This window comes from Mesoplodon densirostris, chromosome 2 (assembly GCF_025265405.1).
Source record: "Mesoplodon densirostris isolate mMesDen1 chromosome 2, mMesDen1 primary haplotype, whole genome shotgun sequence".
In the NCBI taxonomy this organism is placed as follows: Eukaryota; Metazoa; Chordata; class Mammalia; order Artiodactyla; family Ziphiidae; genus Mesoplodon; species Mesoplodon densirostris.
In genome coordinates, this window is record NC_082662.1 from 153031924 (window position 1) to 153048482 (window position 16559).

A 16559-nucleotide genomic window follows, 5' to 3' on the forward strand; every position below is an offset into this window, starting at 1 on the left:
CACCTCTGTTCACTGAGTGTGTCACTGTGGGTAGATTACTTATCCACGCTGTCGGTTTCTCCATCTGGAAAGCACTGAGCTCAGTGTTGGGTCATGGGGGCCCTGCAAATGGCATGTCCCTTCCTCCAAGACAAGGTCTAGAGCAGGGCCAGGTGTTAGCCAGCTGCAAGCAGCTGAAATCTGTTCTTACTACCAAACACAGCATCTCCCTAGCACCTGCCTCTCTGGAATACCTAGGAGAGGGGGAAAGGCGGCGAGGTGTGCCAGGACCTCTCCTTACTGAAGACCTTCAGAGAGATGGGACGAAGTGACACAGTTCTGTGTGTGTTTGGTGCCCTGTTTCCAACTCGAGCTGGGCTCTGGAATGATGGATGTGATTCAGACTTTCCCTGGCTTTGTGCCGGTTTGCCTGCACTGGGGGACTCCACCAGCCCCAGTGGGGGCCATGTGAGGGAGGTGCATAATAATAAATTTCATTGCATAAGACAGCCTGTCTGTGACCCAATTCCAGAAAGTCATCAGGTTGAAGTTCAGCCAAGAGTGTCTGCGATCCCAAGGAGCCTGGAGAGGCTGAGCTGACAATGGCTCTCCAATGACATCCACCATGTCCAGTGGGACGCACTCCTTCTTTCCTCATCCAATATTTCATGACTATCTATATTATGCCCGACACTGAGCTAGGTACAAATGCCAGGTTCCAGGCCACCCTGAGGCCATTTCAGACCCGCCCAGGTGAGCACCTACATCTCAAAGGTAGCTTTCCAACCGAGGAGAGCACATGAAGTGTCTCTAGAACCAGGGATGGACTGGTGTGCTGAGCTTTCCTAAGAAATGAAGGTGGGCGGGCTGGGATTTAAACTGCTGCTTGCAGAGGTTTCCGTCTCTGAGGGTCTTTCAGTCCCCTGTCTGCCACCCCCCTCCCCCCGCACGTGGTTTGAGAGCAAAACAATATTTCAGTTAGGCCATTTGCTTCCCAGAGAGCAGGGGGCCTTCTCCTTGCCCAGAGCATTGCCTATCAGTGTTGGTGGCTGCCCCGGCCGGTGAATATGGTAGAGCGAGTGAGTTGGTCAGAAGCCCCCTCTCCTCCCCAACCAGGGGGTGGTATCTGTTAGATTCCCCCAGTGCCTGTTTCCTGCCTGGAATGAGACACAAGCCGGCAGGCAATACCTGCCTCACGTCCCAGATCTGGAATCCAAAAGTCTTCACTCCTCAGTCCAGGAAAGAACAGGGAATTGGAAATGTAAGTTTCACCTTTCAGTCATTTGCAAATCCCAGGCCTCACTTTTTTGCCCCCTCTAATCTTTCATTCTACAGGGGCTTCTCAGGGCCTTGGAAGATTATTAAATGAGAACAATCCAGACTTTTATAAACTTTGTTTCCAAGACTCAGTGAGTAGAAGTGAGATGCTCTCAGAAAAATGACATTCGTGACAAAAGTGAAAAAGGGGATGGGGAGGGAGGGTGAAAAAGAGGAAGACAGAAACCCAGGGCGCTTAGGTAACCCTCCTCTTTTGGAATTGGCAGTATTAGGGTGGGGGGGGCTCATTTATTGCCACTGATTTCGTTGATACTTTAGGGAATGAATCAATATGCGAGCACATGCAAGTGAAAGCTGAGGTAGCACGCTGCAGGGGGACCCCGGACACTGGGAGAATTCAGGATTCAAGGCAGGCAGACAGTCTGGTTGGGGTGTGGGGTAAAGCAGACCATCACAGCCAGGCAGGCAAGCCCACCTGCATGGGGGAGACCACAAACACCAAGCACAGGGCCTGTGAAGGGCCACGGCCCGCATGCAGCGGAGAAAGCATTAACCCCAGAGGCTCCATCTACCAGCAAGAGGATGAAGAGGAACAAATGTTTCCAGGGCCCACACATCCCAAACGCTTTGGGAACTGGAGCTCCGCCTCCCTTGAAAGCTGCCCCTGGGCTCTTTCCAAGGTGGGAACCAGGATCCTCTATGAGCAAAGAGGGCTTGGGAAGCACAGCTGGGAAAGGGGGCGTGGCAAAGCAGCTGAATTGAGTTTTCCTGAAAAGATAATAAAAGCCCAGATGTTAACCAAGGGATTTTAGCAGAGAAAGGAGCTCTCGGCAGCCACGTGTGGGAATTGCATACACAAGAGACAGAAGAAGCAGACAAGTCCAGAGCCAGTGACGACACACAGCTGAGGGCAAAGACAGAAAGTGGGAAACGTGAATGGCCGCAGAGGGATGGGGTGAGCAAAGAAGAGGGGTCGGGGTCGGGGGGATACAGGAAGGAAAACTACAGAAAACAGACGATGAGGTGTAACGTCCTTCCCAAGCTTATGCTTCGTCCTTCTCATAGTGAGCAAACTCTGAGTTCTAGAAAACACCATACAGCAAACTGGCATGGTGTATATTAGCAACACAGGCTCTGGAATTGGACTGAGATCAAAACCCAGCTTGACCACTCACTAGCTGTGTGATCACAGGCAAGTTACTTAACCAATCTCTGCCAGAGTTTACTCAAATGTAAAACGAGGACAAGATAGAACCCGCCTTATGGGGTAATTGTGAGAACTGAAAGATAATTCAGGGGAAAACAGCACACAGAACAGAGCCTGGCACACAGTTAGTGTTCATAGCTATTAAGATTTGTGTTGAAACAGAAGCCAGCCTGCCAGCCAACATTTATAGAATACACACCAAACTGGGCATGGTGCTAGGGGCTGAAGATAAAAAGAGGACCAAGGCAATGGTCCCTGCCCTGCAGGAGCTCACAGAGCAAACAGATTGGGAATCAATTCTGAGTTCAGGGTAACATAGGCAGGAACAAGTTCCAGGGATGAGAGAGCACTTGCGCCAGGCCTCAAAAATATGTAGAAAACAAACTCAGGATTCAATGTGAGTCCTATGGTTCTAGGACTCAGACTAGTGGTTGCCTCTGATGGGGAGTGGCAGGGAGGCTGGCTGGAGGGAGCATGAAGTTTTCTAGGGTGACAGAAGTATTCCGTAGCTTGATTGGCTCTTGATTAAAATGCCACCCAGCAAGCTGGCATGGTGTATGCCATGGTTACATGGATGTCTACATTTATCAAAACTCATCGAGCTGTATACTTAAGATCTGTGCATTCATTATATGCAAACTATATCTCAATATATATAAATCAGTTTATTGAAAATATCTTTAAAAATGAGTAGAACTCGGGGCTTCCAAGGTGGCGCAGTGGTTGAGAGTCCACCTGCCGACGCAGGGGACACGGGTTCGTGCCCCAGTCCGGGAGGATCCCACATGCCGCGGAGCGGCTGGGCCCGTGAGCCATGGCCGCTGAGCCTGAGCGTCCGGAGCCTGTGCTCCGCAATGGGAGAGGCCACAACAGTGAGAGGCCCGCATACCGCAAAAATAAAATAAAATAAAATAAAAAAATAAAAATAAAATGAGTAGAACTGGGATTGGAGGGTCCTTCAAGCCTAGAGAACCTCATGCTCAGGGCTTGTTGGTGCAGGCAGCTTGGTGCCTGGGGTAACCTGCAGCTGCTGAGGTTGGCTGGGTGTTAGGGTGTGAGGTGAAGGATGTGAGATCAGTTGATTAGTGCATTAGGTGCCATGTAGAGGAGACTAGACATGATCCTACTAGCCATAGGTGCTGCTGAAGAGTTTCAGCCTCTCCCAGGTGGCTGGGACTGCCCTCCTTGGAGGCTAGGGGTCCATTGGTCCAGTTGGGTAGAGAGAAGCAGGGCTCCCATCCCCTCAAAACTCTGCTCAGAGGGAAGGAGGGGAGGGAAGAGGAGAAATCAGAGCTGAGTAGTACAGCCATCAAAGTGAGCTGCACCCAATGCCCTAAAGGATAATCAGGGGAAAACAGTTGTTTCTTGCACCCAGGCTGAACTCTGTCAACTTCCCCTGCCCAGGAAGGGAGAATACCCACAGTTCCTGTCATGATGCAGCAGGGAACTGACCCCCAGAGACTGTCTATTCCACGTCTGCTGGAGGTGATCTCTCCCTTCTCATGTAGACGTCTTAGGATATGTGCTGCCCCTGCTGTTTTTGTGCTTCTAAACCTAAAAGTGGAATCCAAATGCGCACACTGCCAGCTTAAGCGCCGCTGCCTGTATGTAAGGAATTCCTAAATCTTTGTGCATCTTTGCTGTACCCCCAAACTACAACAGGCATTTCCTAGTTGTTTGTCCCACCGAGGCATGCTTCCTCCCACATGCCCTGCATATTCTGACCTTCCATGGTGCTCGAACCTCTCTCACTCCTGTTTTTTGTTTTTTGTTTTTTTTAAAACACTGCCAACGTTCTCTGATCTCTCCTTTTCCTGGACACTTGTTGCAACACCAGGAAATAATTTCCTATCACCTCTCCCTCTCCCCTCTGGTAGTTTTGTTTCCTCAGCTGGAAGGAAATATAAGGCCATTACAGTCAGAGAAGAGCCTTAAAAGCTGTGGTTTCCCCATCAACTTGGGAACATAGTACATTCTTTTTTTTTTTTTTTAATTCTCTTTTTTGGGGTCATGTTTCTTTTATTTATTTATTTATTTACTTACTTACTTATTTATCTATGTTTGTGTTGGGTCTTCGTTGCTGCACGTGGGCTTTCTCTAGTTGCGAAGAGCGGGGCTACTCTTGGTTGTGGTGCACGGGTTTCTCATTGCGGTAGCTTCTTTTGTTGCGGAGCATAGGCTCTAGGCGTGCAGGCTTCAGTAGTTGTGGCTCGCGGGCTCCAGAGCGCAGTCTCAGTAGCTGTGGTGCAGGGGCTTTCTTGCTCCGTGGCATGTGGGATCTTCCCGGACCAGAGATCGAACCCATGTCCCCTGCATTGGCAGGTGGATTCTTAACCACTGCACCACCAGGGAAGCCCCATAGTAAATTCTTAATAAATATTTATTAGTAGATTGATGACTGACTTTGGAAGGTCCAGACCACTGTGGGGATCGTCTGTGCCAAAGTCGAGTAAGTATTTTCATTTCCTCTAACTGTTTTCAGTAGACAAAGGTCCTGTCTAGACCTCAGTCTCTGTGGAAAGAGTGGTCCTGGGGGGTCAGAGGGGCTGAAGGAGATGGAAGGCAACGTGGCTGGGTTATTGTGGGATGTTGAATCCTGACCCCAGATGACCCAGCCTGCAGAGCTGTGTCCCCATACTCTCCACTAAAGAGAGCACAGCTGCACTGGGAGCGCTGGGCAAAAATGAGGTCAGGTTCTGTCAAAGCCAGTACGATTCACAGGCGAGCTCAGCTTGCTGGATTGACAGCAACTGTTGAGTCATTACTGCAATTGTAGACATGAACCGATTTACCTGCTGGGAAGAGAATTTGGGGTAAACCGTGAACTTCAAAAAGTTTCTGCCTGGAAACTGAAGAGGTAACCATGGCAACCGGGAGGCAGGTTGAACTCGGAGAGGGCTCTTCATCTTGAGCAGGGAGCTTTGTGCTCTTGGATTTGCCCATCTGCGCACCATGCATCAATTCCTTTGTCTCTTTCGCTTTCTTTGTCAAATGAAAAAGTACTAGCTCAGGAATCTGGAGATTCAGCCCAGGGTTCAGCTGTTTTCAGCTCCATTGCACTTAACTAAGTGCCTTTAGCACTGCCGTTTTGTTGTCTGCAGAATGGAAATTTAAAAGCTCCTCTGGCCTATTCACAGGGAATGCAGAAAGGACAGGAAGGTTTGAGGAGGTTTTCTGCCTAATCACTATTATTGTTGTCATGTGGCCACGTACAGGCTGATTCCAATGTGGTACTACTGAGGGTAAGACCGGGGGTTCAATCTGTCCATAAACTTGCCTTTATTGCTTGGAGAAAAGCTGTCTCGGACACCACCCACGTCCCCATTCGGCAGCTGCATAATAAAAGCATATGCACTGGGGCAGGAGCAGCAGCAGGTGACAAAACAACCCTCATCCCAGCTGACGAACCCCTCCAGCAGAAGGGCCTGCTAATGCTGCCGGGTAGGCTGAGTCATCGTGTGGACCAAGGGCTGTGCTGAGAAGCAAACGTTCAAAAAGGCATCCTTCCGTTGCCCCCCTCCCAACCCTTGCCCATCGCCCTGCCCCACACCAATCCAGCCCTGGACTTGTGAGAAAAGTAGAACAAGAGCCAAGGTGGGCGAGACGGGGTGCAGGTGGGAAGCGGCATCTAAGATGGTGCTACCAATGTGTGAGCTGCCGCCACGTGTGTCCCTGTGTTCCACTAACCACCCGGGAGGCTGGGGAGGGTTCAGCTCTGGCTTCAGAGGGTATTAGGTTTTGACTAACTGGATCATCTTCTGCAGGCCCTGGCTTAACAAGGGCATCTGCTCTGACAAAAGACCCCCCATATTGTTCTGATTTGGGCCTCTTTTCCTATAGCGGTGCCTCAACGGCTCTCTCACAGGCCTTCCTCCCGTCTTCCCCTCTCTGGTTTTCCCCTTTCCTTCCCTGACCAGCTTTCCTGGGACTTCTCACTGGGCTCTGTCAGGTGGAACCTGTTCGCCTCTGGTTTCCGACCCTTACTTCCAGGTCCCGCTGAGGAATAGCAACTCTTAAATGCCCCTCATGAAATAAACACCTAAACTCCGAGAGTCACAAAAAAAAACTTGCTACTTTTCCTTGTTGTCTAGCAACCCCCATAACCCTACTAAGTAAACCTGAGAGCGAAGGTTGGCTGAGTGCTGACTACGAGCTGAGTACTGTCCCAAGCACCTTCCAGGTGTGGCTACAGGTGCTGTGGTGTGTCTCCCAGATCTGCGTTTGGGACCAGGCCCTCATCCCCCAGGGTGCTGGCAGCTGTAGGCTCACAGCCATCTCTCGCTGGGAGTTGCCCTTGACGGAGGGAATTGCCTCATTTAAAATTAGGCCGTGGGGCTTCCCTGGTGGCGCAGTGGTTGGAAGTCCGCCTGCCGATGCAGGGGACACGGGTTTGTGCCCCGGTCCGGGAGGATCCCACATGCCGCGGAGCGGCTGGGCCCATGAGCCATGGCCGCGCGTCCGGAGCCTGTGCTCCGCGGCGGGAGGGGCCGCAGCAGTGAGAGGCCCGCGTACCGCAAAAAAAAAAAAAAAAAAAAAAAAAGAGTTAAAATTAGGCCGTCCAATGAACCGTTGATGTGGGATACAAAGGCCCGGCCCGTTGCTTCACTGCAGGTCTGCTCAGAAGCGTCATCCCACTCCAGAGCATCCCCTGGGACCAGCTTCGGGCATTCGTTTCCTCCCTCTGCCCAACCCTGCTTCCCTCACACCCTCTTAGTTCCCAGAACTCTCCCCAGCAAGTCTCTGCCTCTGAGGAACTGAGTTTCCCGTCTCCTGGTGAATTAAAACTAAGAATTAAATCTCTTTAGTCCTCACAACAACTTTATGAAATAAGCGCATCATGTTTTCGTTTTAGAGACAAGGAAACGGAGGCATGGAAAGGTTGAGAAACTCGTCTAATGTCTCCCATCAGTAAATGGTGGAGCCCAGATTTGAAACTGAGAAATCTATCCCTAGATGGCACACTCTTAACCTCAGGGGCAGCCTCTTAATAGCAATCCCAAAGGGAAGTGAGGGGCAATGGGGAGGCTGTGATGGGAAAGTGAGGAGAGAGGTAGAGCATTTATTACCTTTATCTCAGAGATGAGGACGCCGAACTAGCTAGCAACTGCTTAAAGGCAGGATCATTCATTAGTTCCGGAGGTGGTGGGATTGTAATCTGCGGACGGGGCAGTGAAAAAGCATGGTAAATTCATATTTGACATCTGGCAAAACACTTACTGTGTGACTTTGAGCAAGTTATTTAACCCGAGTTAGTAAAAAAGTACATAGTAGATGCTCAATAAAGCCAGCCACCACCCCCACCCCTTGTCTGCTATTTCTAACTCTGATCTTGGGCAAGTCTCTCTAACGTTCTGACTCAGTTTCTTCATCTATAAAATGGAGGTGATGATGACAAAGGGCTTACTTAGTTGACCCGTGGCCATTTGGGTAGGAGCACAGTAAATGGAAGTTATCAGTATAACCATGATGCTCTCTTGCCTGGCTTGCATCCTGTGCTCCGGTCCTGCAGGACCCAACAGACTCAGGCTCAGGCTGTGCTCGGCACCGTGCGTGCCTCCCGAGGAGGCACCCCAACACCAATCCTCCTGGCACCGATGAGTTGGTTTCCTGCTTTTACTAGCGGCAGAAGGTGTTGTTGTTGTTTTTTTTCTCCCTCCTACTAAACTGGGTGTGCGCTTCTCATCTCCGTGTGACTTCTCTGCCGCTTCTCCCTCCCCACGCCGGTGTCCGCCAGGAGGAGGGGGTTAGCCCCGTGAGCACCCCCGCGGTGTGAAGGTTGCACGAGGGTAGCGGCGCATCCCGGGCAGGGCGCCCCGCCCCGTCGAGCTCCAGACCCCTCCTGCGCCTTCGCCCGCGCTCAGTACCGCTCTCCGATTGGTCGGCGGCACGCAGCCCCGCCCCGCCCCCTCCAAGGCAATAAAAGCCGTTGGCTCGGCGCAAGCTGTTGAGTAAACTCAATCTGTGCAGACAGGCGCTGACCGCAGCTGCTCTGCTTCCTCGAACCCTGCGGTGCCCGCTGGAGCCCGTCACCATCCTCCACACGACGTGCTGCCCTGCACCCGCAGCCATGTGCCGGACCCTGTCCGCCTTCCCCACCACCTGCCTGGAGAGGTAAGAGCAGCTTGTCCAGCTGCCTGGAGGAAGAAGAAGTCCCACCAACCTTAGGGTGTGCAGCGGCGGCAGGTTTGCAGACCTGGGTGGGCTGGAGAATGGGACGCAAGTGACGAGAGGCAGAGATCAACTTGGTTCCACGTTCTCAGATGCCTCCCTTAGAGTCTTAGAGAAGGATGGGCGACGAGAACGGAGAAGGCAAAGCAAAGGGAAGCAGAGGGACCACTGCTTACTGCCATTCCCCACCCTCCGACAAGTGGCAGTTCTACTCAGGTGGCCCAGTTTCAGGAAAACCACGGTGGCATCACCAGGCAGAACTGAGCCTTCCCCGGTTTCTTAAGCACTTGGTTTTCATTCTAAGTCATAGGTCTAGGGGCATGGCCTCCTCTGGCCCTGGAAAGGCAGGGAAGTGTTTTTCAGCAGCCCCCCCAGTGAGGGATGTGCCCGCTTCCCAGGGAGCTACTCACCCACTCCAATCTTTCGTGGAGCTGGGAAGGAAAAAGTAAAGATGAAGGCAGAAATCAGCTTCCACATAGCTCCAGAAATATTTGTGACAAGTCTAAGAGAGTGCTGAGCTGCCTTCTGCTAATCAACAGGCAGAAAGATGGATCAGTGTGACTGAAGTGGGAAAGAGCCCATGTATGCTGTACTGTAGACCCAGAAAGTATAAGACCTACCGAGGCACAGCTTAAATATTGCTTTCATTGTTTCTGGGTTCATGATACCACTGAGAGAGGCAACGTTTAGGCCCTGGGAACAGTTACGGGTTCCCAGGAACCTCAAGGCTGGAATTTGAGTGACACTAACCTGAGCTCTTCTGGGACCTCATAAATCTCTCTGCCCTGGCTGAGCGAATGGAGAATCCTCACAAGCTCGTGCTTTGTCTTCCAGAGCCAAAGAGTTCAAGACACGGCTGGGGATCTTTCTTCACAAGTCAGAACTGGGCTCCGGTACTGGGAGTGTTGGCAAGTTCGAGTGGGACAGTAAACACAGCAAAGAGGGGTAAGTCCTGCTGAACAGCCTGGGGCCCCTAGTGGGAGGGAGCCAGATTCAGGAAAGGAGTCCTGAGAAGGAAAATACCAGGAGAAATTAGGACATGCCAGCGTGGACGTTGGTGACCTCTTCCTAGAGATTGTAATGGAGCTGGTCATAGCTGGTCTGCTATGGCTGCCTGGCTCATGGGTGACTGGGTGGATGGCTCCAGGCTTCTAATTCCACCAACAAATGAGGATACCCAGGACCTGAATGTCTAGTTACCAGACTCTCGCACCTGGAGATGTCATTGCACGTGCAACCAGGGCAAGGGCAGGGTCCAAGGCCACTGGTGGGTTTTAAATTAGTGACTACTTCCACTGACATGCACTTTACCTGGAAGCCCTTTTATACTGACCATCAACTGTGCCAGGCGCTGTGTTAGGCTCTGGGGTTATGGGTAGACATAATCTCTATTCATAAGACCCTTATTTCCTTGAGAAAGTATACAAAACAAGCTCTGAGAGTCAGGGGAATAGAAAGAATTTTGGACAGTGAAGACACAGTCTTAGGTATTTAATGAGGGCCAGAAGTTCCCTGCTTTGGTTTCTGGTTACTGAGCTGTCCTCTAGAAAACACAACTATTTCCCTGAACCCCAACTAAGAGTTTGAGGCCTCAGCTCCAATAATTATCCAATTATACAATTGTGTGAATTATACAACTTCCATCAGCGTTCTGGCTAGGATTTGTGCTGTGCAGTAGTTTGTTGATTTTTTTTTTAATTAAAATCCTGTTTTTTTAGCAAAAACTTCTCAGAAGACGTGCTGGGGTGGAAAGAGTCATTTGACTTGCTGCTGAGCAGTAAAAGTGAGTGGGACCCTGTTGTGTCTGTCTGTGGATGGCACATGTGTACCCATGTGCCATGGAGCCAGCCTGAGGATGCTGAAAGCGTGAGCAAAATAGTAGTAGTAGTAACAATAATAAAGATCCCCTAGTGTGCCAGCCTCTATTCAGAATACAAAGGCAGGTCCTTGTTCGAGAAAATTACATCCTAAAAATAGACCATTAACTACAATCGCTGTCTTTTCTTCTTTTATTCCCGGCTGGCTGTCCCGCTGTCTGACCAGTCTCTTCCTCTCTCCCTGCAACCCCAGATGGAGTGGCCGCCTTCCACGCCTTCCTGAAGACAGAGTTCAGCGAGGAGAACCTGGAGTTCTGGCTGGCCTGTGAGGAGTTCAAGAAGCTCCGGTCAGCTACCAAGCTGGGCTCCCGGGCTCACAGGATCTTTGAGGAATTCATCTGCAGTGAAGCCCCCAAAGAGGTCAGAGCCGTGACATATTCCAGGGATCTTGCAGACCCTGCCTGCTCCTTCCCTACTGAGGATTGGGGATGGTGGGGGGCCAGCAAGGAAAGGGCCAAGTTTAGAAATAGAGTGGCCTCATTTGGCACAGGAGGCTGGAGACTATAAAGCCAGGCTCTGGGCCACCCCTGCCTGCTGTTACCCTCATACTCACCAGTGGGACCGGAGGGGTTGGCAGGGGTTTTTGGGCTTCTGTCCATATGCACTTCTGTAAACTAAGCCCTTTTTAGAGCTCAAAACACTTACACAACTGGGGAGACAGGTCATCATAGGATAACCTGGCTCAGTCCCCTGGTTGACCTGCCTCAGGTCTGTGGTCTGTGAACCTTTTAACCTTCCCCCAGGCCTCCACTGTTTGCTAGAGAATATGGCGCCACCTCGTGGAGAGAGAGTAGTAATGCCTTGCTTTTGTATCTGTACAATATTCTATTTTCTGAGCACTTTTATTTATTCCATAAAGATTTGTTGAGCATCAATTACATGCAAGGCACTAGTATAGACATTGAGGATATGGCAGTGAACAAAAAGTCTCTACCCCAGTGGGAGAAAATGACAATAACCAGTTAAGTAAATATTGTCAGGGAATGATCTGTGCTCTGATAAAAACAAAGCAGGATATGGAAGGGAATACCAGAGTACGGGGTGGGAGGATGTGAGGTCTTTCCGATTTATAAAGGGAAGTGAGGGGTGGGTTGTTTGATAAGGTGACATGTGAACAGAGACCTGAAAAGGAGGAAAGGACATTTTAACACAGGAAACGGAAAGTGCAAAGCCCAGAGAGCGCCTGTTGTGATCACAGACCAGCAAGTGGGCCCATGTGGAGCAGAGAGTGAGGGAGAGAGAGTGGGAGATGATGTCACACAGGTGGCAGATGGCCAGGTGTGGCCGTGTGGGCTCATTGCACACTTGGGCTTTTCCTCTGAGTGACAGGATAACAACAGAGCTGCTAGCAAACTGACTTGGGTTTTAAAAGGCTTGCTCTGCTGCTGGGTGGAGAATAGAGCCCGGGGTTAAGGGGAGAAGAGAGAGACACCAGGTAGCAGGCGCTGGCACTAGTCTAGGAGAGAGGTGATGGTGACTTGAACCCGGGTTGTTACAGTGGAATGGGTGAAAAGAGGTTGGATTTGTACCCATTCTCAACATATCCTAGGTGATTCTGAGACTGGAGGACAGACACTGGATCAGAGGTGGGGACAGGCCCAGAGTTGAAAAGTGCGTTGATGGTCAACTCTGGAGACACCCGGTTCCGTGTTCGGAATCCAGTGCTCCTTCCACTGCCCCACGTGCCAGTCCTCCCGTGCCTGCTGGCCTCCTGCCTCTGCCACCCCGTGCCCTGACGCCCACGCACCCACCTGCTTGCCCTCCTTCCCACAGGTGAACATAGACCACGAGACCAGGGAGCTGACCAGGACGAACCTGCGGACGCCCACGGCCATGTGCTTCAACGTGGCTCAGGGGAAGACGCGCACCCTGATGGAGAAGGACTCGTACCCGCGCTTCCTGAAGTCCCCAGCTTATCTGGACCTAGCTGCCCAAGCCACGGCCGCCTCCGCCTCCGCCTCCGTGTCCGAGCCCTCGCATACCTGAGCCTCCGGGCTGGGAGGGGGCCAGCCGGGCAGAGAGGTTGGGTCACCCATAGCTGAGGCTCCGCCCCCGTGCGGGAGGGGGCGGGTTCTGCAAAGCCAGAGAGGACAGCGAAGGGAAACGCCCACCCGGTGACACCCTCTCCTCCAGACACTGCGGGACTGGGACTGAATTGCGTGCGCGAGAGGGTTCCCCCACTTCTAGGACCTGCGCCCAAGGGCTGAAGAGGAGGGTTGTGTGTGGCTCTCTCGGGGGGGAAAAGTAGGATGGTGCAGGAGTCAGCATCGGCTCTGGCCGTTCTCAGCGGGGCAAGGGATATTCCAGGGTGCTTTGGGAAACTTGTGGATAAAGGGAAACTTGAAAATGAGTGAGGCAAGGACAACCAGGTTAGCCGTTCTGCCTGTCCATCGGTGGACACATCCTGCTTTCCTAATTCCAAGCCTGTCCTGGGCACACAGGGAACCATGGATGTGGAGCCTTCCCGTCCCGTCCTCTTCACCTGCCTCTGGGCTGCCCGGGGGTTCCCTAGCTTGCATTTCTCAACACTCCAGTGTCCAGCCTGGCAGTCTTGTCAAGGCCAGAGAACCAATGTGATGCTTGCCCCAGATGAGATTTTTACCTCAAATACTGGCCTTCAAGCCCCTTTCCAGATGAGTAGAGAGCCCTGAAAAGAGGCCATCTTGCCCATGTGAAATGAACCTTGGTGCGCTTGGTGGCCTCTTGTGGGTGCCCCGACCCTGTGTGTGCAGTAGGGTCCACATGTGAGTAGGGCCCGCTGAGGACCTTTTGCTGGGCTGTACCCTCTCTTAGCTCCGTGCTGCTGTTGAACGTGGGGCCCATCAGGAGAAGGGCATGGGGCCTCTTGGTGAGCGGCTAGTCCAGCTCTTTTGCCGGGCAGGGTGGAAGGAGGGAGAAAAGGATCCTGAGAAACAAATCTCTTGGCAGTTCCAGAAAATCCTCTTTAAATTAAGCTCATCTTTTATTTTTGTGGGTATGAGAACAGCGAAAAAGAGATTCCCCAGGATGGCAGGGGAGCCTCGTGTTTTTTTCCTGTGAATGTGAGGTACACTCACTGGGGTGTCGGGAGAAATGAGGCAGGGGCCTCAGTGAACTTGGCCAGACCGTAGAAGCTGGGAGTGAAGCTGGGAAGAGCAGGACTGGGGGCAATCAGAACCCGCTTGTCACCTCAGGGCATCACTGAGCACACATCCGTGGTGGGACTTCTTCCCCAGGCCCAGGCTGGGGAGGTGAATTAACCGGGCAGCTCCCCTGTGCCCCAGGAAAATCCATACTGTTCTCTCTACGCTATGAGCTCCTCCAGGAGACAATTATTTAAGTCTATCATATTGTTGGTTTTGTGACAGTGGTCATGGCACATTATTTTCACTGCTGTTGTCGTGTTGTTGCTATTGTTATTTATTGTTATTTAAGTTTGCCTCTACTGGAGAATCTCAACAGGAGCTGACGGCCTGACTGTCTCCCTCTCCACTGGACTCTACCTCTTGAACTTGCTGGGAACCTCTTAGCGCCTGTCAGGAACTCCTCCCTGTTTAAATATTTATTTATTGTTGACAACTGGAACTGGTTTTCTAGTTGAATGTGAATGATGTACTCGATCCCCATTTTCCTGTTTCAGCATGTTATTTTATTGTGAAATAAAATAAAACCCAAATATGAGATCCTGTCTCCAAGGGCTGTGTGGTCAGGGGAAGAGGGAAAGGGAAGTGCCGGCGGGAGTCTTGTGGGAGAGCTGGCGTCCGGAGATGCCACAAGATGCATGGGGAGCTTTTGAGTTATGGGCAGAGGCACAACTCAAAGGCTCAAGTTTGCCTGGTGACCTGTTCGAACGGTGGTCATCAGGATGGGTAACTTCATTCAGCTGGTGACAGCCCAACTTGTGTCAAGCCATTGTGTCATGTTGATTGGACCTGGCTCAGCTGTCATTTCAGAGCCCATCTCCTCTCTCCACCCGGCCCAGCACAGCCATTCCCAGTTCTTAGAACAGAGCACGGGGTGGTTGCCCCTGGCCAAGTAGCCACACATTATCAGTTGGGGGGGACTTCTGTGCCATTTTCACCTTTGCCCATTTCCAATTTGCATTAGTATCCTTTTAAGATGTCATGTAAATTCAGGGAGTTAGTATTCCTTATAATTTCATAGACGTCTCTGAGATGAGCTTTGGGAAGCCACTTGGTACATGGGACTGTTCCATTCCTGGGGCAGAGGGAATGAGAGGTTTGCACTGGGCTAGAAAGAACTTTGGGGTAGGCTTGCAAGGTAGGCTTCCAATCTGCTTTCCCTCTGCCGATTACCTACTCGTTCTCCCTAAATTCTTCTCTGTGTTGAATTATCTGTTTATATAAAGATAACTGAGTAAAGTGACCAGACTTCAGGTACATCGAGTAGAAAACCCCATGGAATCACATTCTAAGCCCAGATCTAAGAGGTGATTCTATGCGTGATGCCAGGAGGGATTCTGAGGTTAAGGGCCTGGGAAGGAAGATGGGGACACACACCGTGGCAGGCCCTGATCTCACTGAGTCCTTACGACAGCTCTGTGAGGTAGGTATGATAACCCTACAATACAGATGAGGAAACTGAAGCTCCTGAGGGCATCGGGAGTGAGAGGGGAACATGCCCAGGGCAGCTGGCTCGAGAGAGTGGCAGAGATGAGATTGGAACCCAGTGACACCGTGGTTGGGGGAGTCCAGTCTGTGAGGGATGGTTGAGGGATACGATGGATGAGGGAAGAAGAAAGATGGTACCCAGACAGGTGGGGAGGTAGGAACCTTTCCTCTTCTCATTACTTTCCTTCCATCTTTTTGCCTTTTTTACATGCATTTATTGCATCTAGTGCGTTCTATGTGCCTGGCAGAAGACCAAAATAGTAGCCGTACCATGAACTGCAGGTAGCCTCATTTAATGGTGGGTGGGGATTCTGGATAAGTTTAGACAAGGGCACAAATGTGTATTTTCTGAAACAGTATGGGTGCCAGTAGGAAAACGTGGGTGTAATCGGCTAGTAATGGAGAAGTGAATGGGGGTGACGGACATCCACTGACTGGGGTGGGTGCTGGCAGGCTCCTCAATCCAGCAAGACCATCCTCAAGGCTTGTTCCCCTCCCCTAGCCCTTCTTCTCACATACAGGGTGGTCTTGGAGCCCATGGCGTGGCCTGAAGGTGGTAGATACGCATTAGAGATAAAGAAGAACGACTCTTGGCTGACCTATACATCTCCCAGGTGTCAGGCTCAAACCAACACAGGACCTCTACTGTATTGGTTCTCAGAGTGTTTAAGTGATTTCCTGAAAATCACGCAGCCAGCAAGAGGTCTCCAATATCTTTAAACTCACTGGCTCTGGTCCTCCCCCAGAGCACTTCAGGCTTTGGCTTAGTAGGCAAAGCACTTCCTGAGCGGCCTGCTTATGCCTTTCCGGCCTCTGCTCCCAATCGCTCACCTGCCCCTTGAAAACAAACCTTTCACGGTTCCCAGATTCACCCTACTGTTCAAGCCTCCTTGCTTTTGCCTCCTGGACCACCTCCCTGTTGTGTCCCCTACTCTCATCACTCTTTCATCAGCCTGGGGACGCATCTTTCAAAAGCAGGCTCAAGGGTCTTTCTGGGGCGCCTTCCCTGAGCCTTTGGGTCTGATCCCTGAAGCCTGTGCTTCATGTGCCCCCACCGCTGCTAACCCTCATCAGAGCACTTACATTCCTCCTTTCTGTCTCCCTTGACCAGACAGCAAACTCCTGGGGTTTAGGCATGTCCCCCTCTCCAATTTTCTACACCCAGGGCCTAGCATATACATGTTTAGCAGATGGCGTTAATGATTAATTTTAAATCCAGCAGGAGAAACGTTTAGATGACCATTTCCAACTTCCTACCAGACTCCTCTCCCTGGACTTCCCACAGGCTCATGGTATGGAGCGCATTCAAAGCCAAGGTCCTCATCGTCCCCCTCAGATATCCACTGCCTTCTGGTGCCATAACCCTGATAGGGAGAGATGCTGCTTCTCCTCCCGGCTCACCGAGACGTCTTAATAGTTTTATTTATTTATTTATTTATA

General features: G+C 51.3%; 1 protein-coding gene across 1 annotated transcript; it reads left to right on the plus strand.

The window, feature by feature from the left end:
- The first annotated feature begins 8507 nt into the window (after positions 1–8507).
- Positions 8508–12693, plus strand: RGS16 (regulator of G protein signaling 16). The gene is made up of 5 exons (XM_060088527.1): positions 8508–8575; positions 9467–9577; positions 10351–10415; positions 10703–10869; positions 12283–12693. Exons 1-5 carry the CDS (start codon positions 8532–8534, stop codon positions 12493–12495), a joined length of 600 nt encoding a protein of 199 aa, XP_059944510.1. The 5' UTR covers positions 8508–8531; the 3' UTR covers positions 12496–12693.
- Positions 12694–16559: the final 3866 nt, after the last annotated feature.

What these genes read in the sequence shown, in the direction of transcription:
- RGS16 (XM_060088527.1), top strand. Translation starts at nt 8,532, where the DNA reads ATGTGCCGGACCCTGTCCGCCTTCCCCACCACCTGCCTGGAGAG. An exon ending in CCCACCACCTGCCTGGAGAG is followed by an intron (nt 8,576 to 9,466) that starts GTAAGAGCAGCT and finishes TTTGTCTTCCAG; the next exon opens with AGCCAAAGAGTTCAAGACAC. An exon ending in GCAGTGAAGCCCCCAAAGAG is followed by an intron (nt 10,870 to 12,282) that starts GTCAGAGCCGTG and finishes TCCTTCCCACAG; the next exon opens with GTGAACATAGACCACGAGAC.